Raw genomic sequence first — 26840 nt, 5'->3', positions numbered from 1 at the left:
GAGATACAAACTCTTAACTAGATCTATGGGTTGGGGGAGGAAAAATAATTAACAGAGACTCTAGAGAGCAGTTTAATAGGAATAGGCAAACTCAGGGTTTCTTGGGTCTGGTACCAAAGATGCCTGTTCAAGTCCACTGGAGGGAGATAAGTTTAAGCCCTTGGCCTCATGTTTCTGGGCTTGGCTCCGCTTTTGATGTCTGGATGTTGTCTGGTAATTAGAGATGGTTGAGGTTTTTTCCTATTAAAAATGTTGACCAAAAACATTTTTTTTTGCTTTCATCAATTTTTTTCCCTCTAAAATAATGGAGGTTATTGGCAAAAACAAAAAATACAGTTTGATTTTTTAAAATAAAAATAGAATTTTTTTAAATGAAAATTTCAGTTCAATCAATAAAGCATTTTCCATTGGGAAAAAAGTGTCAACCAGCTCTATTGATAATCTGGGTGGGGCCCATCCATGTCATCTTTCTCCTATCACACTCCAAATGTGATCAACATCTTCACTTTCTGCATTCTTCTGTGTGTGGTGAAAGACAACTGTTCGCTGAAGCTTTTTCCACAGCCCCACTTTTTTCTTTCCCTGTGACCCTCAGTTCTTCACTGTGCTGGAGTCTTGTTCCCCCTGCTGATGAAATCCAAAAAGCAGGAGTCATAGCTTCTCAGTAAGTGATTCTTCCCCCCCTTCTCCCTTTTTGTTTTTTTAAGAACCTTCCATATTAATGTCCTTTTGCAGTCTCTTGAGAGTTGTTCCTGCCCTAGGTCTCCCTTGGGGCAATTCTGGCTTTCTATCCCTTCTTGTCAGACTTTCTCCTTGTTTCCTGTCAGCTGCAGCTGGCCCAGCTTACAGGAACTTTTGCTCAGATTTCTTTTCCCCAGCTGTTGCTGCCTGTGGAAATTGTTTGCACTTCCTAGTCCCCAGGTGTAGCTATATATGACTGCTTCCAGAAGCATAAACTCAGATGGCTACAGCAGCCACTCCCCTTATGACTTTTGCTAGTTGCCTCCCTGCTTACCTTTTTTCTTTTCCTTTTGCTCTCTGGCCATCTCCTGGTCATTCTATCTAGTTCTTTGAACATTTTTCTGTCCCTGGGTCTCCTGAGTGCTAGTAACAGCCATCTATAAAATTCTTCCAATTTTGCAAACTCATCATCTATTTCATTTTGAAGAATTTTTTTCTTTCTCTTTTTCACCCAGCTCTCATGGAAATGTGTGGCACTTTTAAAATTGTGCTCTTATCTTTTCTGCTCTCAATTAGTACCTAAATATACTTGTTTTTACTCCAAAGCATCACATCTCCAAACACATCTTCCATTTGATAAGTAAGCAAAATGATCTTCCTATCTTGGTATGTTTGTGGTTAAGCCCATTTTCCATAAATCCTAGAGCTGATAGAACAGATGGAATTTGAGATCATAGCAATCATGCCTGAATTACTTTTGCATCCCTATCTTAAAAGGAAAACAACATGGAGGCTAATTCTTCTTAGATTATCTGAGTCGAAATTGTGTTGAAGTAGGCTGAAGCTATTGAAAAATTGCTGAGATTTGTTTTTAAAATTCCAGGCAATTTTTGGCTCTTGTGTATTTGTGTTGATAAGGCAACTTAGACTGGACAAAGATAGTTTTAATGTAGGTTAAGCTCAAACATTTTCCTCTAACACGGTGTGTTTCAACTTGTGCTGTACAACCCTAAAGTGAGTTGCTCAGGAGTTGCCAGAGGGTCACATAAAATCAACCTGCTCCCTCTTCTCCCAACCAAAAAATACTCAGCCTGTCAAAACAGGGAGGCAAATAGGGGACCTAGTGTGATTGAAAAGAGATGGAAGGAGCACCTCACTTCCTCCACCACCTAATACTACTGCTCTGACTTCCTCCTTTTCTTGTGCAGCTTTTCTCTCCACAGCATTCTGGACAAGTGCAGAGCATCAATGCCACAATGCAGAGATTTGGATGCAGGCAGAAGGGAGAATCAATCTTCCCCCAGCAATCCACTAAGACTGCATCTAGTATCACTGCCCAGTTGGCTCCAGCACCACCATCTGAAACTAACCACCGTTTACATTCCAGTCTGTCTGTCTATCTGTCATCACCATATTATATGAGTACCGCAAATGTATTTTATTTTCACAGCATTCCTGCGGGACTGAGGCACGGGGAGAGCATAATTGAGTTGCCCAAGGTCACACAATGAGTCTGTGGCAGAGCGGAGAATTGAATCAAGGTCTCCTGATTCCCAGACCAGAACCCTCAACTCTGCAAAAGATTGCAGGATTCAGGTTGCAGCAAGAAAACTGCATCTGATTTTATTTTTTAAAAACAAAAATAAGTGAACTGGAGTATGTGGCAGGGCTTTGAAGTAATAGGCATTAGTGAAACATGGAGGAATGACAAAACTCTGTGGGATACTGTAATATGTGTGTGTATGTAACTATTTAAGAACAAATTAGACTATAGAGACAGTAGGTGAGAAATATAACTGAAAGATTGCATAGAATCTAATGAGATAAAAATTTGAGTGGAGAAGACTGTGCAATGGAATCTGTATGGGTACAAATCTCAAATAGGATCATGAATATATTAAAAGTAGGCTTATACTACTGGCTTCCAAAAAAAGGAAGTACAAAATAACCTTAAGAATGGTGAAATACACATACTGTACAATAAATGGTGCTCTTATAAAAAAAAAAAAAAAAAAAAATTCTCAACTTCGCTCTATTGCTTAATCATCACTTGCAGAATTCCTTTATTGCCTCCCATACTCCTCCGTCATGAACATGATCTCTTAACTAATGGTTACCATTTTTAAAGTAATATCTATTCTTGACAAATGGATAATTTCAGCAGCTAACGACCAATCTGGAAATTAACAACCCGAGTCGAAGCCTTAGGGTATTAGACTTATAAATATTTATATTTGCAAAAGGCATAACTGAACTGATCTCTGCTTTAGAATAATTTGGAGCACAAAACATAGGGAAGAATTTAGAACATAGGATTAGTTAATTAACCTCTCCTATGTTTTAACCAAATATGTCGTCTTATCTTTGAAATATGACTTCTGAAAATATGCCAATAAAGCCTTACCCGGTGGGTGTCACTAAATAGAAACTGCCATTAGTTAATCGTGCTGAGTTAAAATGTATATTCACTACTAAAGCATAACAGCTAGGGAGTGTCCTATATAGTATATTATCATCGCGTTGTGTTGTATGTATGTATTATCATCATATTATCATCATGTTGTGTTGTATTTATTTAGTCTAGAAAAAATTATCAGAAATGATCAGCAAGTGAGAGAGAAAAATGGAAGTATCTTTACTCTGATTCCACCAATCCACAATTTGGGAGTTACCCCCTGTCAGGATGATTGACAAGCAGCAGCAATCATAAGGTGTCCAGAGTTTTGGTACTTTTGTTGAAACTTCCCATAGTACCTCATCATCTAGATGAACAGGAGTTTTCATGACTAAACCATGATAACATGACGGGTGATGGGAAGGGTTTGCCTCATGCATCTAGATGGGAATATATAGCTTGTCTTACTTATCCTATTGAGTCACCATAGTTCAGCTAAAAAGACTATTTTACATTAAAATAAATGTCATGGTTTTTCTCCTTACTTTATATAGCATTTCTGCAGATCATGTTTTGGAACAAATTAAAACTAGTGTAATACTTCTGAAATATCTGCCATATTCACTGAAATTAGTGGTGCCATTGGTGTAGAATTCAGTTAAAATATGTATTTTAATAGATCTGATAAACAGAAAGATGTGCAGTTGAATATGGTTGAGAAGTTTGTTTTTCATTCTTTATTCAGAGAACAAGCAGGTGTACAGCAGACAGAATGTCATTCCAAATTAAGGTAGTCTTTTACAGATGGCATTGAGAATTGGATTTTTAAATGAGACTTTCTAGTGATCAGACATTAACTATGTCATCAGGATTTCACTCTAATTCCTATTAGCTTTGCCACTTAGACAGTAATGATTTAATACCATGCACAAATATGAACATTAAATGCAGAACCTTTATTAATGTATTAAGAAATATGCGAGTTTCATTAAGTTTCTATAATATGTTGAGATTTGAGAACTCTACACAAAAAACCTTCACTGAACACACACATATTTTCTGATACGTTTGTGCTTCTGCTAAAAAAATATAGTCAAGATGAAAATTAAAAAATGCATCCTCAGAAATAGTGTTCTTGGAACTGATGATGTACTACAATACCAGTCATTCTTGAACTATTTCAGCATGAAAGTCATCAGTGGGATGAAAGGTAGAAGGGAGAGTTTTTAATCTTGATGGTTCTGGAAAAGGAAATGAAAAGAATCTTTCACCTATTAAGTATCAGCTACTAAGTTGCACATTATATTAACTGATCAGGAAGAGGTATCATCAAGCTCCGTTAATTAACCACACTGTCCCTCAGTACAAATGACTTTAGTACAAGGGGGGGGGGGGAGGGAGATGCACCAATGAGAGAAAAAATCAAAGAATATAGAACTTGGCTAGTTAACACTTTCTAAGCTGTTTTCTCTACAGTTCTGCTAGGCAAGTGTAAATTTCTGTATATTTTTAGTATCTGGATGAGATTTTCATTTCCAGTGGGTACATGGTTGAATATTTCTGTGTGAAACTGACTTTGGTAGGACTTTTCTATGTTTAAGGAATGCAAGAGCAGGCTCTAAGCCTCTAAGAATGTGGTTCTGATAAGAGTGTTTTTAAACCATGCTTTTTAGAGAAGCCTGTCCAGTTCATTCTGGGAAATTAAGACAGGACCAGGTTTTACTGAAATAAAGCTTATTATGATAGTGGAGATCATGCTGACTCAATTGGCTAATATTTTTAGTCAGATAAGATCCTTTGTTCTTTGGGATGCAAGTCCATGTCAAGTCAATACTTTGTTCCTGAAGTTTCTTCTCCTGACTGTTGAGATGAGAGAGCCTACAAAGCTTTGACCTAAAAAGCACAATACATCTCCAGAATACTGTTAGAAATGAACTGTTACATTTTATCTCAAGGGTATTATCATGGTGGGGGAGAAAAAAAGAATAACAAACCTACAATGGTAAAAAAGATTACACTTGATCAGCTCTGGACATGCTAGGAGAGATCGCACAGAGACATTTGTCATTGCTGCTACACTTAATGGCCATTTATCCAATCAAGTAGAATTTTATAACTTTAATGTTTTATTTTTTTTTAAAAAGAACCTAACCAAGTATAACATATGGTTATATTTATTTTACTGGCTATATGTCTCTATTGTACATGTTGCCCCCTCCCTTTCAGCCCCTAATTAACCAATAATTCATCTGACATTACAATATCCTCTGAATCTTGGGAGAGAGACTGGTTTCAAACATGAGGTATCTTGGGTTTCATTACTGGTATTTTTAGATTTGATGGCCTATTAAGATTGAATGTGATATCGACTGATGTTGAATACACAAAGGAGAACTCAAATGATTAAGTAATACACCACCAATACACTTTTTGATAGGTATTACATCCGTAGCATCTATGTAATCAAGGAAGATAAAGCTTGTGGTGTGTGTGTGTGTGTGTGTGTTAAATCAACTCTGCTAATGCTGCAATATTAATCAAGGGAAGACATTCTGCTAAGAATCTGCACAATATTCAAGACATGCTCTAATCTTTGTCCCTTCGAGTGTGGGGTCCGTCTTAGCTGCTCAGGTCCACGTGAAGTCCCATGCTGTGGATAAAGTGGGACCAGGATTTGGACCTGTGTGTGTTCTGTATAATGAAAGCTGCTACCTAGTTCTCTCCTTTTACACATTTGAGGCCAGATCATCCTCTCCCACAATAAAACAAACAAAAGAGGGCATGCAGGAAATCTTTCAGGAATTCCTCCATGTCATCTCATATGGAAAAAGACCTCCCATGCTGGTGGAAAGGACTGCAGGGCTAGCTTGTAAACCTGGCAAATCCTTTGTGCATCTGCACCAGTTCTGGCCTCTGACAGTCTCCTGAAACATTGCAAGGCCCAAGTCTGCTTGGGGGGGGGCCCAAGAGAGATTCTGTGGAAAAGTTAACGCAGCTTCACTATCTTTTCAGGGGAATCTGTGTGGGCCTGGAGAAGGATGATTGGCATTCTTGCACCCCACTCAAACCCTGTACAGCTCTGTACAGCAAACTTCTTCTACATCAGCCTGTCTAGCCTCTATCCCTTCTATGGGCAGGTACCCTAGACCCAATGAGCTCCCTCTTTAGGTTCTGGAGACAGGCACCAGTTCTGTGGAGGCAGCTGAACACGCTTCCTTCACACAAATAGGAGATCTGCACATGGACAGCCTGTCCTGATGGCTTGATGCAAAGCCCATTGAAATCAGTGAGAATCTTCCCATTATCTGCAATGAACTTCAGATCAGACCTTGTGTGCGAACACGGGGGGGGGAATGGTCCAGACCTTACATTGAGAGCAGAGATGTATGGTTTTGTCTGTCATAGATGTTAACTTTTTGTGCTGCTTTTCCTTATATTTTAAGGAATAGATGTGACCTGTATGCAGCCCCCTCACTATGGGACTTTATTAGAGAAAACAACCCTGATTAAAGTGCGGGCAGTATAACTTTTGGCAAGAAAGTGCTGCTTTCATGGCTGTATTAAATAAGTGGAGGTCTCAAATGCCACTTTTCAGACTTTGTAACTGTATGCTTTTAAAGAATATCAATCATCCATCATGTAACATCAGACCTTTCCAAAGATTGACAGCTAAAAAATAACTTCAACTAAGCCTACTTCTGTTGTCCTTCCCTTGCCACTTTCTGCCACTCCTCTAACCTATTCATTTACTATCACTATGTTTCAGAGTGACCAAAACCTCAGTTCGTGCTAATTATCAGCTGTATGCACAGTGTGATATCATAGTCCCGTAATCACAGGTTATTTGACAGGCCTGCATCCTGGTTTATTTTATACCACTTTTTGTTTTGTTTCATTAATACCATGTCAGGACAAGTCCCACTTCTTGTCTCTGTATAATTCCCCCTGCATGCAGAGCTCGATCCTTCTACCCATTGAAGTCATTAAGAGATTTGCTATTGACTGCAGCAAGAATGTGAATGGGCCCATAGTGTCCACAGAACTTGACTTATTTACCTTTTTCCTGACAGAAGAGCTTAAGCGCATAGAGCTGTAGGGTCCCCTCTGCTTACCCAGGTGGAAGGGAGCTAAAGCTCTTGGCAGAGCTAGGAGGAGTCAGCAGTTCAGCAGCATACTCGCACTCTGTCTCAGAGTCCCTCCCAAAAACCAGGCACCGTGATTTAGAATTGGGCATAGGAGAGATGGGAGAGGGTGAAACCAGCAGGAAGACCACTATACCAGGCACAGCTCTCCCAACCGAGCTGATAGCTGATCAGAAATTTAGGTGGGAGTTAATGGTCATCCAGGTAGCACTAACTCTGCCTCAGAGCTTCTGCTTCCCAGGGTGGGAGCCTGGTGCAGATAGGTTCAGAGGGAGATGAAAAGGGCCAGTGGCATTAGGGCATGTGTTGAAGCTTTGCTGCCAGTTTTCCACGATACAACTGGTACATCCTGGTTTTCTGTTCCTATTCTGACTTTATTTTGTAGTCTTTCCCAGGCCAAGATTACAAAACTCTTCCCTTCAGGAAGTTATCATGAAAACTACATGTTTGAGGGCTGAATAAAGCTAAGAGTTTTTGGTTCACACTCAGCCCTCATAAACTCTGTAATTTAGTCTGTTTAGTTCATTGTGAAATTTTTTTGTTTCTTCTTCCTACTTGGATATAGCACCTCAGATCCTTTTGATTCATTGTCTTAGAGGCAATTTAACTAAAGTATTATTTATGAACTCTCTGTATCATAGTGTTCTAATAATCCGAAATGTTTGTGATTTCTTTGCACACCTAAAATCAATCTTTGTGGTCAAATACCTCTTGGATGATTGAGCAAACTGGCCCTATTTCTTATTTTTCTATTCAGAAATGATAGGGAAGCTACTTGATGATGCATAATCTAAATTCTAAGGGCATAATGAAAGCCAGTTTTATTTCCTGTCCTAAAAATAGTTTTTATGTACCACAAATTCCATGCTAACCACAATTCACAAAGGAATTTGTATGTTACTTATCATTTTCCTGTTGTTCTTTCTTTTGTTACAGTATACTGCTCTTACATTTCCTCAGCACATTTTAAACTGAACCTGGGCAAGAAGCTGATTGATATGACTCTTTGTGCCCTGACTAAATAGCTAAACATACAGTATATTGTGTCTGCACTTGAGAGGAAAAATGGAATGTAATTAAATCTTTTTCAACTTGAGTAACGTGACATTTCTGTTCCTTTCATCTCAGCCTTTATTCTCTCCTCTCATCAGATTTCATAACCTCATTTATTATGTTTTCTCATTTGAATATTCTTTAAATAAATGTAAAGGATGCATTGCCAGCTAATTAATTACTATTAATGTGCCTATGTTGACTTTTTAGAAATCTTTGGGTTTGGCGGTATGGATCCCCAAGACTTGCATGAGGTCATCTTTATTTGCAAGATCCCTAACTAATAGATAAAGAGTAATTCTTCCATGACCTCACCTGAACCTTGCACATCTAAAATACAGGGGACTGTGCTGTTTCCTTGTGGAAACCAGAATATTTCTTCCAATAATTATAATATCAGGAAGGGCCTGTGTACAAGCGGACAGCGCTTAAAAACAAAGCGGATGCATAGACAACATCTGTGAAATCAGTATTCAACAGTACAGATGTTAGTTAATACAAAGGATAAGATTTGCCTACCTGTAGTGGCAGGTGCCTATCAGAAGAGACATAAAAATTTGAAGTAAAAAATCATCTAGGTCTTTTTCATAAGAGCAAATTGCACAACTGCACAAAAGGAGATCTAAAGAATCTAAAGCATTTGTAGAGTCTGGTGAACATTTAAAGGGGGCACTGGCAAGGAATGTCATATTCAGCCTAGTTTAAAGACCATTAAGTACATGGAAAATAGCCTCACTTTCAGTGAAAAATTTTTTGGTTTTTTTAAATAAAAAAATTCAGCTCACTCCTATGTAAAACTTTTGGGAGGAAACCCTTCCTACATCATCTTTGCAAATAGTTTTGGGCAAACAGAGATTGTTGTTTGTACCCTTAATTTTGTACCCTTTTGTTTATTTTAGCTCCAATATCCCATTCCCTCTCCCTGTCTCCCTACCACTGTCCTGTATTATTGTTTCCTATAATTAATTCTGTCTTCAGGCTACCACCTAATCACTAAGGCCATATGGGTAAATGGAATATAATTATAATTTGGTAGAGACTGAGCATTCTGCTTGTAGTTCTATTGTTCTTGTGTTTTAAATCAGGTACATTCAAGGTGTGATGCAGTGGGGTTTGTGGATTGGAGATTGTTTTCTGCAAAATATATTCCTTATTTTTACATTTGAAATTTAAAAAAAAAAAAAAGTTTGGGGGGGGTCAATTGTATGATAGTGGAGTCATGAGAAATTGTTACCATAAAATACAAATGTCCTGCAGTTTGCATAGAAATCTAGTGCATTATATACAAATATTAACGGAGATCATTTTTTGTCCCCCTCTTTTTCAGTTATTTTTATTTCAGTTGCTGCGAGGACTGTCTTACATCCACCAGCGTTACATTTTGCACAGGGACCTGAAACCACAGAACCTTCTGATCAGTGACTCGGGGGAATTAAAGCTGGCAGACTTTGGTAGGAAAGCAGTTAATTAAAAGTCTATTTTATAATGTTGTGGGAATGTCAGACAGATGGTTTCATTGATTTTTCCTGTTCCTTAGACACACCTACTTTATTGCAGATAATTCTAATTTTTTCTCCAGAGCTAAGAAATTGATTATGGTCAATGTAATGGTTGATTAAAAGAAGTGAGTGAAAAATAAATAAATACTCCAAATCCTACTAGAAAGGGATGGTAACAATGAAAGTAGTCCTTGTTATCTCCACAACTTACGACTTAGAATTTAGAAGACAACCTTTGAAAAGGCCTAAAATGTACAGGTTATATCTACAGTCACTTAAGTGTGTAATCTTGGGGACATAAAAATCTGGAAATAGGACTGAACTTTCATGAAATAATCACTGATTGAATGAGGCTTGAGGAAATAAGACGTAATGTTCTTTATGGTGATTAGAAGAAACAAGGAATTATATGGACTGTTTTCAGTATCCATTATTGGTCCCTTGTGGGGGACCCTTTGTTAAGTATCTAGGCATGGGGCATTGTTCACCCTTTCCTTGTGAGGATGTCTCGTCTCTTGACACTTCCTTGAAAACCCTCCTTTTCTAGCAGTTACTGTAACAGTGCCTTTTCCTTGTAAAGGATAGTGCCAGTGTGGATGTGGAAAACAGTAATGCTTTTCTCAGGGCTTTTCTAGACTTACAGCGGTGCAGATGTGTCGCTGTAGTGCTTAGTGAAGATGCTATCTCTGCCAACAGGAGAGCTTCTTTCATTGACATAGGTACTCCACCTCCCCAAGAGGAGGTAGCTATGTTGATGGGAGAAGCCCTCCCATCAACATAGTGCTGTCTACACCAGAGGCTAGGTTGGTTTAACTACCTCTCTCGGATGCGGATTTTCCTGACCCCTGAGTGACGTAGTTATACAGACATAAGTTCCCAGTGTAAACCAAACTTCAGTGACTTTAAAAAAAAAACTCTTCAGTTTATCAAGTGTAAGCTTCCAAATGCTGAGAAAGTGTTTGAAGAGGAGTTCAGTACCTTACTCTGGGCTAGATTCTCAGCTAGTATAAATCAGCATATCTCCATCCACTTCAGTGGTACTATATCAGCTTATGCCTATTGAGAATGTTGTCCATCGGCTTCTTGAGATACCTTTCTTTAAATCCCGCCCAATACATTGGCCTTCTCATTCAATGTTCCAAGTGTAGTGAGGGTACCTTGCATGCTGATTGACAATATGACTAATAATTTAGTGGTGATATTATCTTTAATTTAAGTTACTGTGATTAACAGCTGTGTGTGTGTGTGTTTGCTGTCCTGGGGGAAGAAATAGAGCTTCATATGACCACAGTTCACATAAACTTGATTAGCCTATAGATTATGAAGCAATTTAAAGAAACAATATCAGAAACCAGGATGTATATCCTTACTCACCATTTTCTGTTATTTTTTGTACTTGGAGGATGCCACAAGATTTGAACAAGAAAGTCTTTTTTAAAAGAAAATTCAAAGATCTCTGCCCTTCTGGATGATATATTGTAGAATAAAATTCCATTTCTAAGAGAAATTCATGAAACACAGGGGAACCATTATGTAGTTATGCTTGCAGTGAAATATACATTAGCTCCCTGATGAAATATATGCAGTTCAACGTGACTTATTTTCTTGGTTGATATTGCTGGATTTGACATATCTGTTAGAGGGATAGAGATCCAAGGATATTATGAAAGTACCTTGAGTTATAAGTTTTATAAAAATCTAAAAACCTTAGGGGTAGAGCTGACAAAGTAGCTGATTTTTTGGATCAATATCCAAACCGAAAAATCAGAAAACAATGGTTAGTTTTGAACCCAAACTGTTGTTGTTTTTTTGGTTTTTGTTTTGTTTTTTTTCTTCACAGAATGAAAAATCACAAATTTCTTGTTCTGGCTGAATAAAACATTCTGACATTTCTGAATTTTTAAAAATAATATTTTGGCCAAAACTATTCACTGAATTTGACTTAAATTCATAAATATTTTTGATATCCTGAAAAATATATTTTTTGGCAAATTTACTATTCGCCAAAATTTTTTTTGCTTAATTCTGCTCAAGAGGTTCTGATGACAACATTATGGCTTTGACTGGTAGTGAAAGCTGTAGTTAAGATTGCAAAGTTTTCATTATAATCCCACTTTTCAGACCCTCTTAACTTTCCTTTTATGCTGATGGTCTGTGACTATTGGAGATGTTTTTTAAACTGAGTAATTCCATTCAGCCATTTTGAGTTCAGCATGAATGAAACAGGCTTTTCTCACTTTGAAAAGTAATTAACTGCATTTCTTAGACATGGCAATAGGAAATCCAGCTATAGTGCCAAACTTCGAGCTTTGTAGTTATTACTTTGATTATGAGTTCTGTGGGGGCAAGGACAGCCTTTCATATATCTTTGTAAAGTGCCTAGCACAGTAGTGTCCTGGTTATGACTGCGGCACCTAGGCTCCGGGCCCAAGCATAATTTTTTCGGGCCCAATACAAACTTGTAACACGGGCCCCCACCCACACACATACCACAATCCCTCACCCCATACGTGCAATCTCATGAGTCATGAAAATTTTTTTCCTCATGATAATAGGGGTTGCAGCCTAGGCTGGGCCCCCCAGGGCCTCCAGGCCCCAGTAAAGTGTACCCTTTCCCCCCTCATGTGGGGGCCCTCCTAAGCCTTACCATAATACTAATAAATAATATATAGTTCTCATCTGTGTAGAACCTTTGTTAGGTCTGGTGGGAAATAAAAATGAAAAATTGTAAGAGAGAGAAAAATTTCTTCAGTTCACGTCTGGTGGAATCAGCTAAAATTTTAGCTGAGCCAAATAAAATGATTTCCGATTTATGAAGTCACTGCACATCCGACCTGTCCAGTTTGACAGGCATCGATCTGCCAGAATAGTTGGCGTGAACTGATTGTACAAGTCTCATGGGAACACATAGTACATAATCCTCCAGAAATCTTCCTAAATATCAGAGACAGAAGAAAATTATGGAGATTTAAAAAAAAAAAAAAAAGTGTCAGCAATGTTTGCTGAATTCTGCAATAGCCTGTAAATTCCCCTTGAGTACACTAGACTGGGTCTATGCCACCTCCTCCCCCTTGGAGTAGGGAGCAAGCAAATAGTTTATCGAAATTTAGAAAATTCAAAAATGTTTTACCACCTCTGGTAAGTACCTCTTTGAACTGGAAACACAAAATCACCAGAGACACTTCCAAGTGTCTGGCAGGCCACTTGAGCACTCCTGGGTTATGTTGTCTGATGTCATGGGTTGGACAGAGTAGAAAAGTAGATGGGACATTCCCAGTTTTCACTGTCTCACCTGCCTTCACCCCCTCGTATAAGGAAATGCCCTAATCGCATACTTTTGGTGAGATCCTGGCCCCAGTGCAGTCCATGGCAAAACTCCCATTGACTTCAGTGGGGCCAGCATTTCACCTCTTTATGTTGACAAGAATTTAGGACTTGGGTGTAAGGCTTGCCATACAGTGTTATTTTGAAAGCACACAGTCCATAAATGGAGAACAGGTAGAGATAATACATATAAATGAAAAAGCCCTTACAATATTCAGCATCCATATTTGTATAGCTGTATGATGGTGTCACGGAGTCTTTTTAATCCCTTATGTTTGTCATTATTAACAAAAAAAAATCTGAATAGTCCTCTATCAATGACATACTCAGAGAAGATTATAAATCTGTATTTTTCCAAGTTATTTTTTCCCTCATGGCTCATGACCTTGTGAAATGGAAAACCAGATGGGTTAAATTTCCCTCCAGAAAATCAAGATGACAAATTAAAAACTATGAGGTAAAGAGCTGTAGAGTCATGACCCCTTTCACTGACAGCATGGGAAATGAGAAGACAAATAAATATCCCTCTTTTTTTTAATACTATGCAATTATACAAAATAAATGACAGTCTTCCACCGAAGACATAAAATGAAACCCTTTTGCTGTTGGTGCTCTACCTCCCCCAGGCTACTTCTTCTCTAGAAGGTTCTTGGGAGGGAAATTTGTGTAAATTATATTTTGGATTAATGACAGTACATTAGGGGGTGTGTGTGTGGTTTTTTTTAAGACAGAAGAAAAGTCAAGGAGCAATGCACTTGTGTCAGAGACAGGATTGACTTTGCCAATGTAATAAATATAAAACCTTTCAGTCCCAGAAGAGAAGACCTTCAGAGTTTGGTTTCATAAGTTTACAAAAATCAACAGTGCAGCCCTAGTTTTTAATTCAGTGTCAGGTTTATTTCATTCCCTCTGTGTAAGATATCAAATACTCAGAAGTTGGCTTTGGTAGATCATTGTTCTTGGATAAACATGCTGAAGGAAAAGCACTCATGCTTGCTAGTGCATCACATTGCAGCTAAGATGGAATCTTTGATTAACTGTAGACTCAAGCTTTTTTTTACAATAGAGAGTTCCCAGATGTTGACACTCTTATGTGTGGGAGTGTCATTCTTCAAAGCCAGGAAGGAACCAAGGGAGGTTTTCTTTCTCATTGTGTCTATTGAAAGAGCATTTATGAGAAGAGAGACCCAGCAGTCAAAGGAAAAGGCAGAACAGACCAGAGACTATATCAAATTAAAAATTGATAAAGTATAAAAAATTGCTTTCATGAAATGCATGAGATAGAATATGTCTAGAATAATTGGTGCTACACAAAGTAGACAAGAAGAAAACTCCATTCCTTTTCTTTCCACTCTAAATCTAATTTAAATTCTAGGAGAAATTAAAATATGGTAGGAGTTCTCCCTGTGAAATGATTAAATAAGAGCAAGAATTGATTTTGATCCAGTATGTGAATTTGACTTCAAGTTTTTTTCTTAAACTGTCCTCTAAGTAGAAGTCAGGTGCTAAAACTTTAATGAATAGAACCATTTGCAATTGCATATTGAAAAGAATAGACATTTGTTTTAAGCTACCAACCACACAAAGAAACCAAACTTCCTGGCTAATTTCCTTTGGCCTCAGTTCATAATTTCTTCATTCAGCTATTTGTATATCTTGAGCCTCCTGTGTTTGCAGATACATTTGTTTAGCCTTTACACAGGATTGCTTTTGGTGTGTTGAAAAACCTATGAGTTTTTGTTTGGTGATGTCATTCTGCAGCAGTTTTGAAAGCTGCAGTATTTCCAGAATAAACATATTTATCTTAACTATAGACAATGTCAAATGATTGTGCAACGTCTGATAGAAGCACATACTAGAAGATATAACCCTAAAAGTGGCATAATTTCCCTTCAGAAGTATGTGTGTTCATGCACTTATTGACTAGGCAAAAAATCAGATCTATGTTGTTTATTATATGGATACTTTATGAAACCCTTCACTTTTGCTTTATATTAGAGCTACATAAGATAAATTATACCATTTCAGTTACCATTACATTTCAAATTAATGTAGGAAAGTGTCTCCTCATGGACTTTTACAAGAAAACAGTGCTTCAAAGATGTTGGAAAGAAATAAGGACTAAAGCATTGCAGACACTTTCTGCTTCAGTTTTCATGTAGAACATACAAGGTGGGGTTTTCAAAAGTGCTCAGAGAGTCATGAGTGCAAAAGTGGTTAAAGTGAGAAAAGAATCTATAATAATATGCCCCAAAATACATAGTAATGCAAAACTGTCCAATGAAAAATTGAAAGCATGCACAGAGCCTTTGAGAACAGGCATGCTGCCCTCATCTGTCAGTGTATTGAAAATCCCATCGAGTATGGGTGTAGAACACAGGAAAAGTTTAGCTTTAGCTTGGAATCATGTAACTCTATCAACTTGTGTGATTGTGGGAGAAATTAGCCAAAATATTAGTAGGGCTGTTGTCCTACTACAGCAATAGATTGATATGCCTATGCCACCAGGAATTCAATTTCAGGTGTTTTGCTGACTGATGAAGCTTCCCTAGGGCCAGCATTCCTGGGTGTCTTTTTCTTTTTTGACATGCAGTGCCAGGGAACAGCAATTATTTGTGCTGATAGAATTCTGATGAAGAGACCTACAGATGAGAGAAGTTGGAGGATCCTAGAGCCTGGGTTGTATTTTGGCTTGTGCAATTACTGTAGAGTACAGATGCATGCTGTGTCATCACTGCTTATAATTGGCACTTCATTCTCTTTAGTATGTACACTGACTTTTACAAGTTATTTTAGTTCCTTGGCTGCAGTACAACAGCTGATTATTATTATTTTTGTTTCCAGGATAGTGTGTGGCTATGAACATCTAAGCATTTGAGAAGAAGGGCTTTTAAATACAAGTACAAATACAATATTGAAATGGGAAACATGGATCAGAACAATAAAATATTTGCAGTTTTATTGTAATTGTCAAAGATAGAGAAATATCTAATGCTGTGGATTTTTTAGATGAAATATTAAATGGAGTTTTTGTTTAAAGTTGCGTGATCTTCTGTTTTCTCCTGACATTTTAAAGATCACAGTTAGGATATGTCTATACTGATGGCGGCAAAGTTGCCACTGTCAGATCAATCTATCTGGATTGATTGAGTGGTCAGCGAAGACCCACTCAATCGATCCAGAGGTTGACGCTGTTAATCCACCCCCTCAAGTGGCGCAGTGCGGTGAAGACGGCGTGCAGAAGGGAAGCACAGCAGTTGTCGGGGAATTACACAAGCGACTCTGCGTCCGCTTGCATAACTCCTGTCGAGTGCCGCCGAATTGCCAGGTAAGTGTAGACCAGACCTTAGAAACATCAGCTTTGAACAGTCCTGAGCCTGGAGTAATCACACATAGCTCGGACCTTTCAAAAGGGTACAACTGTTAGTGGTCAGAAACTTAGGCTATGGCTACACTGATGGCGGCAAAGTCGCCACCATCAGATCGATTTCTCTGGATCAACTGAGCGGTCAGTGAAGACCCGCTCAGTTGATCCAGAAATCGACGTACTAAGACCACCTTCACAAGTGGTGTAGCGCTGCATCAATGGGAACACAGTTCTCGTCAGCGCAGTGCAGCGAAGGCAGCACACACAAGAGGAGCAGAGAAGTAGACGGGAGTTTTTTGCATAACTTGCGTAACTCCCATCGACTGCTGCCGAATCTCAGAGGTATGTGTAGACAGTCCCTAGTATTTGTCCCTAAAGCCCTTGGGACTGATCACTGTCTTCTATGGGAGTGGACTTTGGGGGAAGAAATCTGCACAAGGAGATATTCATGGAAATTTTCCTGAGTTCTTGATTGGGAGATAAAGTTTCTCCAGAAATATTTCACTCAAATCCTTTGGGTCCCTCCAGGTCTGTGGAGATATGAGGATCTGCAGAGGCCAGGATCAGATGCATGGAGGAGGTCCTGTTTTAAGTTTTCAGGGGGTTTAGTCATGACCAATGAAAGACTTTGAGTGCTTGCTCACGTCCATTCCATGTTAGGTGTGTGCATGCTGTGTGCACTGTTGCTAGAGATTTTTCCCTTAGTCATATCCGTTAGGCCAGCTGTATCATCCACTAGAGCTGCACGCATATGCGCCGGTATAAGGGGCGCCACCAGCCCTACACCCTTTCAATTCCTTCTTACGGCCCGTGACAGTTGCTGGAATGACTCTTCCTTGCTCTGGCAAGACTTCTTCCCAGTGATTTTGGACTCTTTCTTTATTTATAGTGCTAATAGGTTTATATATATATATATATATATATATATATATATATATATATATATATAAAATAGTAGTGTATATAGTTAGTGTATATTGTTCCTATTGTTAAGGGACTTTTTGCCCCAGGGGCTGGCATGCCCCAGACCCTGGGTTTCAAACCTGGTGCCCTCTATGGCAAATCTACACCTGCGAGTGACTTGCACTCCAGTTTCTTGAAGTACTTGGGGGAAACGCATGTAAAGGACCAGGACTTCAGACCACGCACTAACAAAGACTGGGACATCAAGCTGAAGGCTGTCCTCATGGAAGCCGCCTTCAGACCCATCTCAGAGCCGAGTCGCTCTGATTCTGAACCGAGCACTTCGGCCTCAGTTCCGAGCTCTGCCCAGCACCATTCTCCACCCGAAAACCCCATAAACCACCCAGAAAGCAGTGCGCTGATGCAGAAGAGAGATAAGCGGGGAGAAGGAGTGAGACCCATGCCGGGCCGCTCATCTGCTCCTGGACTTACATTGGCACTGTCGACTCTGCTGTGAGCCTTGAGTCCAGTATGGGACCCTCCTCTGACATTGGAAAGCCGCCATGGTAGCGGTCTGATGGTGCCATTGACTCTAGAGGCCTTGCAGGCATCTAGGTACCTTCTCTCTCTTCCGGTCCCCCTAATCCCAACAGGGTATCAGCCTCCTCCCTCCGCCAGGAGAGTATCTGAGCTCAAGGTGCTCACAGCAGAACCTCTATATATAAATTTCTTCAAGGATAAGGTTAATCTTCTCCCTCACCCAGCTTTCCTTCCAATGGTGGTTTCCCAATTCCATGCAAACCAGGACATATTCCTTCTGGTTTTCTAACCAAAACCGTATTCTAACAATCAGGAGTGTAGACTGCATTCGCTGGGTGTCAGGCGTGCCTTAGCCTTTTATATCGAAAGAACCAAACCATTTAAGAAAACAACTCAGCTCTTTGTAGCAGTTGCTGACAGAACAAAAGGGGCTTCCTGTTTCCTCGCAAAGGATTTCGTCATAGATCATTTCATGTATCAGGACTTGCTATGACTTGGCGAATGTGCCGGTCCCAGTGATAACAGCCCATTCCCCGAGGGCACAGGCATGAGCTGCAGCATTCCTGGCCCAGGTTCCGATCCAGGATATGTGTAGAGTGGCAGCGTGGTCATTCACACCTTCACTCACTGTGCTCTCACCCAGCATGTCAGAGATGAGGCTGCTTTCAGCAGAGCAGTGCTTCAATCCGTGGGATTTTGAACTCTGACCCCTCGTTCCACAGACTAGCTTGGGAGTCACCTACTTGGAATCGACATGAGCAAGCACTTGAAGAAGAAAAGATGGTTACTAACCTTCTCTAACTGTTCTTCTGCAAGATGTGGTGTTCATGTCCATTCCAAGTCCCACTCGCCTGCCCCTCTGTTGGAGCCAACCGGCAAGAAGGAACTGAAGAGGTGGAGGGGAGGCAGGGCCCTATATGGGGTGACCATGAAGAAGTGACTCCAGGGGGCCTACAGCCAACCCTACGGGTACCACTAAGGGAAAATCCTTCCGGCAAACTGTGCACGTGGTGTGTGCACACACCTACTTGGAATGGACATGAGCACCACATCTCGAAGAACAGCAGTTGCAGAAAGTTAGTAAACCTATTCTCTTGTGAGCTGACCATCTACTGTAGACCTTCCCTCCAGTCCCCTTGGTTCAGAAGATTCTCCTAAAAAGCAAATGGGATGAGGCAAAGGTTATTTTGGTAGCACCGGCGTGGCTGCCTGGACCTGGTCTCACAAGACCATGGCCGGTTGCTTCACCTGAATCTTGCCTCTCTGCACCTGGCGGCACAGTCACTGCATGGCTGAACCCGAAGAACAGGCCTGCTCAGATCAAGTTTAGCAGGTCTTGCTAGGTAGTAGAAAGCCTTCTACCACTGCTGCCTATCTGGCGAAGTGGAAACGTTTCACTTGTTGGGCCTCTGAATGGAATCTCTCTCCATCCTGATCTTCTCTGCAGTCCATCATGGACTATCTGCTCCACCTAAAACATCAAGGTCTGTCTCTCTTGTCTAATAATGTTCACTTGGCAGCCATCTCAGCCTTCCACCCTCCAGTGAATGACAGATCAGTGTTCTCTCATTTAGAGGACTGTCCGGTTTCTCAAGGGTCTGGAAAGGCTCTACCCTCAGGTTTGCGAATCTATCTCTGCCCCATGGGACTTAAACCTGATCCAGTCAAGACTCATGGGGGCCCCCCTTCAAGCCATTAGCATCGTGCTCCCTGCTGCTTCTCTCTTGAAAGGTTGCCTTTCCTGGTGGTTATCACCTCAGCTAGAAGGATCTCTGAGATCAAAGTCCTTATGTCGGAACCCCCTTATATGGTGTTCTTCAAGGACAAGGTGTGCCCCCATCCGGCCTTCCTACCAAAGCTGGTGTCGCAATTCCATAACAACTAGGACGTCTTTCTACTGGTCTTCTTCTCAAAACCTCACAAGTCTGCTGAAGAATGGTGGCTTCATATGCTGGATGTTAGGTTGGCCCTTGCCTTTCATATTGACAGACTAAACCCTTCCGCAAGTCCACACAGCTCTTTTTGTAGCAATAGTGGAAAAGATGAGAGAGAGACCTGTGCCATCCCAAAGAATCTCATCCTGGATAACTGCCTGTGTTCGGCCTTGCTATGAGTAGGTGAACGTCCCACCTCTGGCCATGGTGACCGCCCATTCCACAGGAGCCCAGGCTTCATCAGCAGTGTTCCTCGCACAGGTACCAATCCAAGATATCTGCAGAGCTGCGACCTGGTCATCGGTTCCCACCTTCACATCCCACTATGCTATCACCCAATGGGCCCAAGATGCTGCCAGTTTCAGGAGATCAGTATTGCAGTCAGCATGTCCATGAACTCTGAGCCCACCTCCGGGGGTTTTGCTTGTGAGTCACCTAGCATGGAATGGACATGAGGAAGTGCTTGAAGAAGAAAAATTACTAACCTTCTGTAATTGTTGTTCTTTGAGATGTGTTGCTCATGTCCATTCTATGACCCACCCTCCTACTCCTCTGTTGGAGGCACTGAGAGGCTCCGGGACCAGCAGTGTCCTGACATTGGTGCATATGCGCACGACTCCACAGTGTGCTATAGCCAGCTCTACAGATACCACTAAGGGAAAAATCTCTGGCAACAATGCACGTGGTGCACACACACACTTAGCATGGAATGGATATGAACAACACAGCTTGAAAAACAACAGTTATGGAAGGTTAGCAGCTGGGGTTTTTTTTTTTTTTTTTCAAATGAATATGATCTATAATAGATAGCTAAAGGGCTTGCGATTTGTAACAGAGTTATATTCAGTGGAGTTGCAGTTTAAAAACTGGCTGCTGTACATGGACCGAGGATGTGTCCATGAATTTTCATAAAGATTTTTCCTGTGGAGAGCATGTGCTTGGAAATTTCACAAGGGACCAGACTAGTGCCATCTAGATTACTGTTAAAATGATAAGCTATGTTATTTAATCCAAGAAAATAGTTCTTTCTTCTAAATAAACATTCCCAGAAAGAATTTGTCTTTATAGTATATCGTGTATGATCCCCAGATGATGGATCCTGTAAATGTGCATAGACACAATACAGTGTTATGCTTTACTACTGGGTCAATGGCCCACAGAGTATCAGTTCTTTAAGATATTGATACAAGAGATCATCATGGTGACTGAGAACCTGTTACATTCTTTTGTCAATGATACAGAGACAGTTGTTTTGCTGAGTTCCACCGAATCTGTATAATAGCTTTAATGTCTCCGAAGGATTGCTCCTCCTCCTTGCACCTATCATCATTTCTTTGGAAGAACAAGTATTGTCAGGGTTCTATTGAAAACTTACATGTCTTGAATTTTTGTTATTACTGTAGATGATGATGATTGGGTGGGGGAAGAAAGACAACATCTGCACAAATTATAGGGCTTCTTTCTCCCCATTGTGGGTTATTATGGGGCAGAGTGTGGAAGTTGGCATCTCACAGAGGTGTTTTAATGCCTATTTTGCTTCAGTCTTCACTACAAAGATAAATTGTGACTAGATACTGAACAAATTTAATATTAACAAGGGGGGAGAAACACAAGCCAAAATAGGAAAAACAGGGTGAGGAATATTTAAATAACTTAGATGTATTCAAGTTGGCAGGGCCTGATGAAGTTCACCCAAGGGTTCTTAAGAAACAAGCTGAAGCAATTTTGGAAACATTAGAGATTTATCTTTGAGAGCTCATGGAGGATGAGTGAGGTCCCGAAGGACTGAAAAAAGAGCAAACATAGTACCTATCTTTAAAAAGGAGAACAAAGAGGACTTGGGAAATTATAGCCCAGTCAGCCTAACTTTGATACCAGAACAAATTATTAATCAATTTATAAGCACCTAGAGGATTATAAGGTTATAAGCAATAGTCAGCATGGATTTGTCAAGAACAAATCATGCCAAATAAACTTAATTTCCTTCTTTGACAGGATTATTGGTCTAGTGGATAGAAGGAAGTGATAGATGTAATTTATCTTGATTTTAGTAAGGCTTTTGACACAATCCCAACATGACATTCTTATAAGCAAAACTGGCGTATTGGGATCTAGATGAAATTACTGTGAGATGGATGCAAAACTGGTTGAAAGACTATATTGAAAGTGTAGTTATTATTGATTTGCTGTCAAACTAGGAGGGCATATCAAGTGGGGTCCTCCAGGGGTCAGTCCTAGATCCAGTACGTTTCAACATTGTCATTAGTGACTTGGATAATAGAGTGGAGAGTATGCTTATAAAATTTGTGGATGACACCAAGATGAGAGGAGTTGCAAGCACTTTGGAGGATAGGATTAGAATTCAAAATTACCTTGACAACTTGGAGAATTTAGTCTAAAATCAACAAGACGAAATTCAGTAAAGACAAGCGCAAAGTACTTCACTTTGGAAGGAAAGATCAAATTCACAACTATAAAATGGGGAAACTGGCTATGTGGTAGTACTGCTGAAAAGGAGGTGAAGGTTATAGTTGATCACAAAGGCCAAAGGGAGGTTCCGGCCCATTCTGGACCTGCATCGCCTCAACAGACATCTTTAAGAAAGATCTGGACAAACTGGAGAAAGTCCAGAGAACAGCAACAAAATGATTAAAGTTTTAGGAAAAGAAAGATTAAAAACACTGGACATGTTAAGTCATGGAAAAAAGGAAGACCTGATAAATCTTCAGATGCGTTACAGGTGTTACAAAAAGAGGATGGTGATCTATTGATCTCTGTGTTCACATAAGTTAGGACAAGACGTAATTGGCTTAATGTGCATGAAGGGAGATTTAATTTGATATTAGGAAAACTTTCCAATTGTAAGGTAGTTAAGTACTGGGAGGTTGTGGAATCCCTATCATTGGAGGATTTTAATACAGGTTGAAGAAACACATGTCAGGGATGGTCTACGTATATGTGGTCCTGCCTCAGTGCAGGGGCTGGACTTACAGCAGACTTCTCAAGGTCCTCTCCAACCCTATATTCTATGACCTCTGATGCACCAAATTAGTGAGAATCCCCCCTCTGGTTTCCACTGTTCTCTATAGACCAGTGTTTCTCAATTAAATTTGGCCACGGAACCCTTTTGAACTCGATAAATAATTGCGGAACCTCCCAAACTCTTAACAGTTTTTTTACATATGGGGCCAAAAAAAAGTCGAAATAAGCAAATTATATACAAACAACTAGGTCAGCGTTTCTAAATTAAATATAAATTAAATTACACTTATACTCGATACCCTCCGCCGAAATATCCGGGACATCTTCCCTTTTTCGGCAGCGCGGAGAACAGCTGCTCACGGTGGTGCGGCGAACAGCTGCTCGCGGAACCCCAGGGTTCCGCGGAACCCCAATTGAGAAACACTGCTATAGACAGATGGAGAATTGAGGCCACAGTCCAGGAACCAACTGTGTTGACAGGAGCCCAAAATCCTCTGTCTTGTGGAGTGGGAATGAAGTTGCTGGCAGTAAGGGCTATGGAGGTCGGGGGCCAGGGAGGCTTGGACACATTGGCATGGTGGTCAAATACTATTCCAGGACAGCAGAGCAGTGAGGAAAATGCTTTTTATCATCTGATTTGGGCAGCCTTGGGCTGAGATTAATGCCAGGGAGTGTCTTCTTCCCCCAGGATATTCTCTCTGATCCTTTTCAACATTTCAGCATTATTACCCACACAAATTAGGGCTCTCACCCCGCTGCCCTTTCTCTTGGGCACTCAGGGAGTAAGGGACCCAACTCTACTCCTCCATAGGCTCAGGGTAAACACCCATTCCCAGTGGGCTCAGGGCTCTATGGGTCTGCAGGGCTTTTTCCAGTGAAACAGCCTTACACAGTAATATCCTTAATCTATATTTATTAACAATTAATCAACAGAATACACAGGCTAAGCATACAAAGCTCACCACTCCCAATAAAACAGGTGAACTTTTCTTGATAGCCAGTTAAGATTAGAACGTCTGGGGACTCCGGCTTCTGCACGGTATCATCGGCAGGGGTTGAGCTCTGGCAGCTCTGATATTGGGCTGTGCCCCGGAGTTAGGTTCAAGAGAACTTCCTTTTGGACCGCAGTTTATATAGTTAAAACTTGGGTCCTACTTAGCTATACCTTAACCAATCATTTTAAACTAAATTATTACAAAACAGTATTTTTCAGCAATTCTAGTCCATTATGAAACAATTCTTTAACCAATCCTAGCACATTGTGAAACAATTCTTTTAACCAATCTTAGCATATTACTCCCTATATCAAGCATCAATTCAAATATTGTGAAATTAGTTTACACAGCAGACAGGAACAATTAAAAACCAGACAGGATCATACAGATTAAATAATAGAGAAGTAGGGACCATAAAGGCAAAACAACAGAGAAGTATAGATTTCACAGTCATAACTGTTGATGTGCTTTCTTGCCAGACAAAATGTTATCAAACAAAGTTTTCTTTAAACATCTTAAGTTCTGTTTCTTTGTCTGGTGATGGTGGGTACTATTGGAACAAGAGTGCCTTCTTAACAGCCCAGTATCACATTGTTTTGGTGCAATTTAGATGGTACATGAGGATGTGACTCTGTGCAACTTAGTTCATAGGTGCTGTTTTTAATGCAGAAAAAGGCCTCAGACTTTACAACATACAACCACTAAGTGAACTGGTCAGATGACAGGACTCAAGTGACATCAATATGCAAATGACAATCAGCTCTATCTGTCCTTCATCACATATAACCACACCACTAACACCAGGATGGCCCAGGGCTTGGATGAGATCAGCTCATGAATAAAGAACAGCTGGCTGAATCTGAATCTGAGCAAAACAGAGGTGATGCTAGGTATCCAGAGGAAAGCACTTTGAGGAGTTTGCAGCCACAGTGCAGTCTTTGACTGAAGGTTCACATCCACAATTGGTCAATTCAGTCCACAGCCTAGGAGTGCTCTTGGATTCCTCACTGATACTGAGCTCTTATGTCACAGTGGTGCGAGTAGTGCTTTCTACCATCTCCGGTTGGCTTGGAGACTCTGCCCCATCCTAGTGGATTAAAACCTGGCCTTAGTTATTCATGCCTTTGTCACCTCTCAACGGAACTACGGCAATGCAACATACCTCAGCATGAAACCTTCAATACTTAGTAAACTCCAACTAATGCAAAATGCCGCAGTGCATCTCCTTAGCAACAGAGGCTTCATGATCACATCACACCTGTCCTCCACTCTCAACACTGGCTAACTATAGAATTTCAAATCAAGTTGCAAGTCTTGGTCCTTATCTTCAAAGTGCTCCATGGCCTGAGCCCAGGATACCTAAAAGACAGTTTACAGCTCCATGATGAAGACTGTGGTTGATGGCAACACTCCTCTGGTGCAATGGAACTCTCAGCAATAAGAATTAAGTTAATCTATGTGGGAGATAGAACCTTCTCGGAGGGTGGTCAGACAGCATGGAATAAACTTTCCCAGGAACCTAAGGACCATCACAAATCTCACCACTTTCCACTCTAAGTGCCAGGATTATTTCTTTGATCTTTCCTTCTCTAATATAAACACATAGCAACATGAATATTTAAAAGACACTCTTCTCCCCCCCCGCTCTCCCCTCCAAATCTTACTAAAACAAGACATTCCACTCCACACACACAGGGCAGAGGATGAGAGAATAAACATGTGACAAACGAGTAGTCACATTGCTTAATGCATTACTGGAAGGGTGATGGTGGTATACTAAGTGGTATAAAAACCTATATAGAATAATATGCAGAATAGAATAGAAATGGCAGCATCTGCTGCTCTCAAGATCTCCTCTCATACTGCCCAGGAGACGTGGTGGAGAAGGAGAGGAGATGAGTGTATGGGTGGTATCAAATTGTCCATTGACTACAGCATATATTGTTGTCAGTATTAAGGGAAGGGTATGATTTCCACAGTGATGCCAGACATTGTCCATTGAGGACATGCTCACCCTTAATATTTTTACACTGTTGACTGTGTGGTGACACGGGGGGAAAAGGGTGTAAGGGAGAGAAAGGGGTTGGATGTGATAGAGGAATTGTTGGTCCAATATCTTTGCTGACACATCTTACTCTAATAGGTCTAACTTATGGTTATTGCTATAGTACACCTCTGTCTTAATCATTTCATAGATCTGATAGTGATATTGATTTTTCAGACAGGTTTAAGAAAACTGCCATTGTGTCATTAGATGCTGAAAGCGCATCTGACAGACTTAAGTGGGGATTCATGTTAGTTCTATGGCATGAAATGGAAAATTGGAAAATACTTTACTAACTGGATACAAATTCTTTGTGGAAACCCTGAAGCTGTATTTTGCTCAGCTAAGGTCATATCTGTTAATGCCTTTCCCTTCAACAGAGTACAAGACAAAACTGACAATCAAGTTAGCCCTTGTGTTACATTTTTGGCACGTCAGTCTGCACTAACTGCTTTCTGAAGGTGTCAAAATTAAAAGTTTTCAGAAAATTCCACTCGCCTGACATAAGTAACATATACTTTATAATGTACTTCTTACCATAGATGAACTCAGAGTGTTTCTTAGACTGAACAGGGTTACTCACCTATTCGTAAAATCAACCACCTCAGTAGTGAACTGTGGCAGCCATTCTATGCCAGCAAGTAGATAGAGAATGACTCACCAAATATGTCTCTAATTAAAAGTTGATGGAGGAAATGTAGGGCCCAATCGAACCCCCATTGATTTTTAGTTGGAGTAATAATGAGTCTTTAGGTAGAATAATGTATCATAATTGCCCTAGCTGGAATTTGATCAGGATACCCTTAAACATGCAAAAATTTATATTTGAATTACTTGGATTTCAGTTTCATCCAAAGTACAGCACCTTTACCCCAGTTCAGTAGTTGTTACCTACAGAATTACCAACACCACTTTTTTCAGAACCTGAGATTACCCAGGCCCAAAACCCTTCCTAGTTTGACAACTGAAGAAATTGCTAAG

General features: G+C 40.2%; 1 protein-coding gene across 8 annotated transcripts in view; it reads left to right on the top strand.

Annotated features, from left to right (window-relative positions):
* Positions 1-26840, top strand: part of CDK14 (cyclin dependent kinase 14) — a 464786-nt gene that overhangs the window by 225904 nt on the left and 212042 nt on the right. For all 8 annotated transcript variants that reach the window (XM_067562226.1, XM_067562222.1, XM_067562224.1 and 5 more), the window contains one exon: positions 9599-9722. In XM_067562226.1, the coding sequence (XP_067418327.1) occupies positions 9599-9722 (124 nt within the window). The remainder of the gene's footprint in view (positions 1-9598; positions 9723-26840) is intronic.

Source organism: Emydura macquarii, unplaced genomic scaffold (genome assembly GCF_026122565.2).
Source record: "Emydura macquarii macquarii isolate MOO-44397 ecotype Brisbane River unplaced genomic scaffold, CSIRO-AGI_Emac_v2 contig_2422, whole genome shotgun sequence".
In the NCBI taxonomy this organism is placed as follows: domain Eukaryota; kingdom Metazoa; phylum Chordata; order Testudines; family Chelidae; genus Emydura; species Emydura macquarii.
The sequence above is the reverse complement of the archived record's forward strand: the minus strand, read 5'-3'. Positions and strand labels throughout refer to the sequence as shown.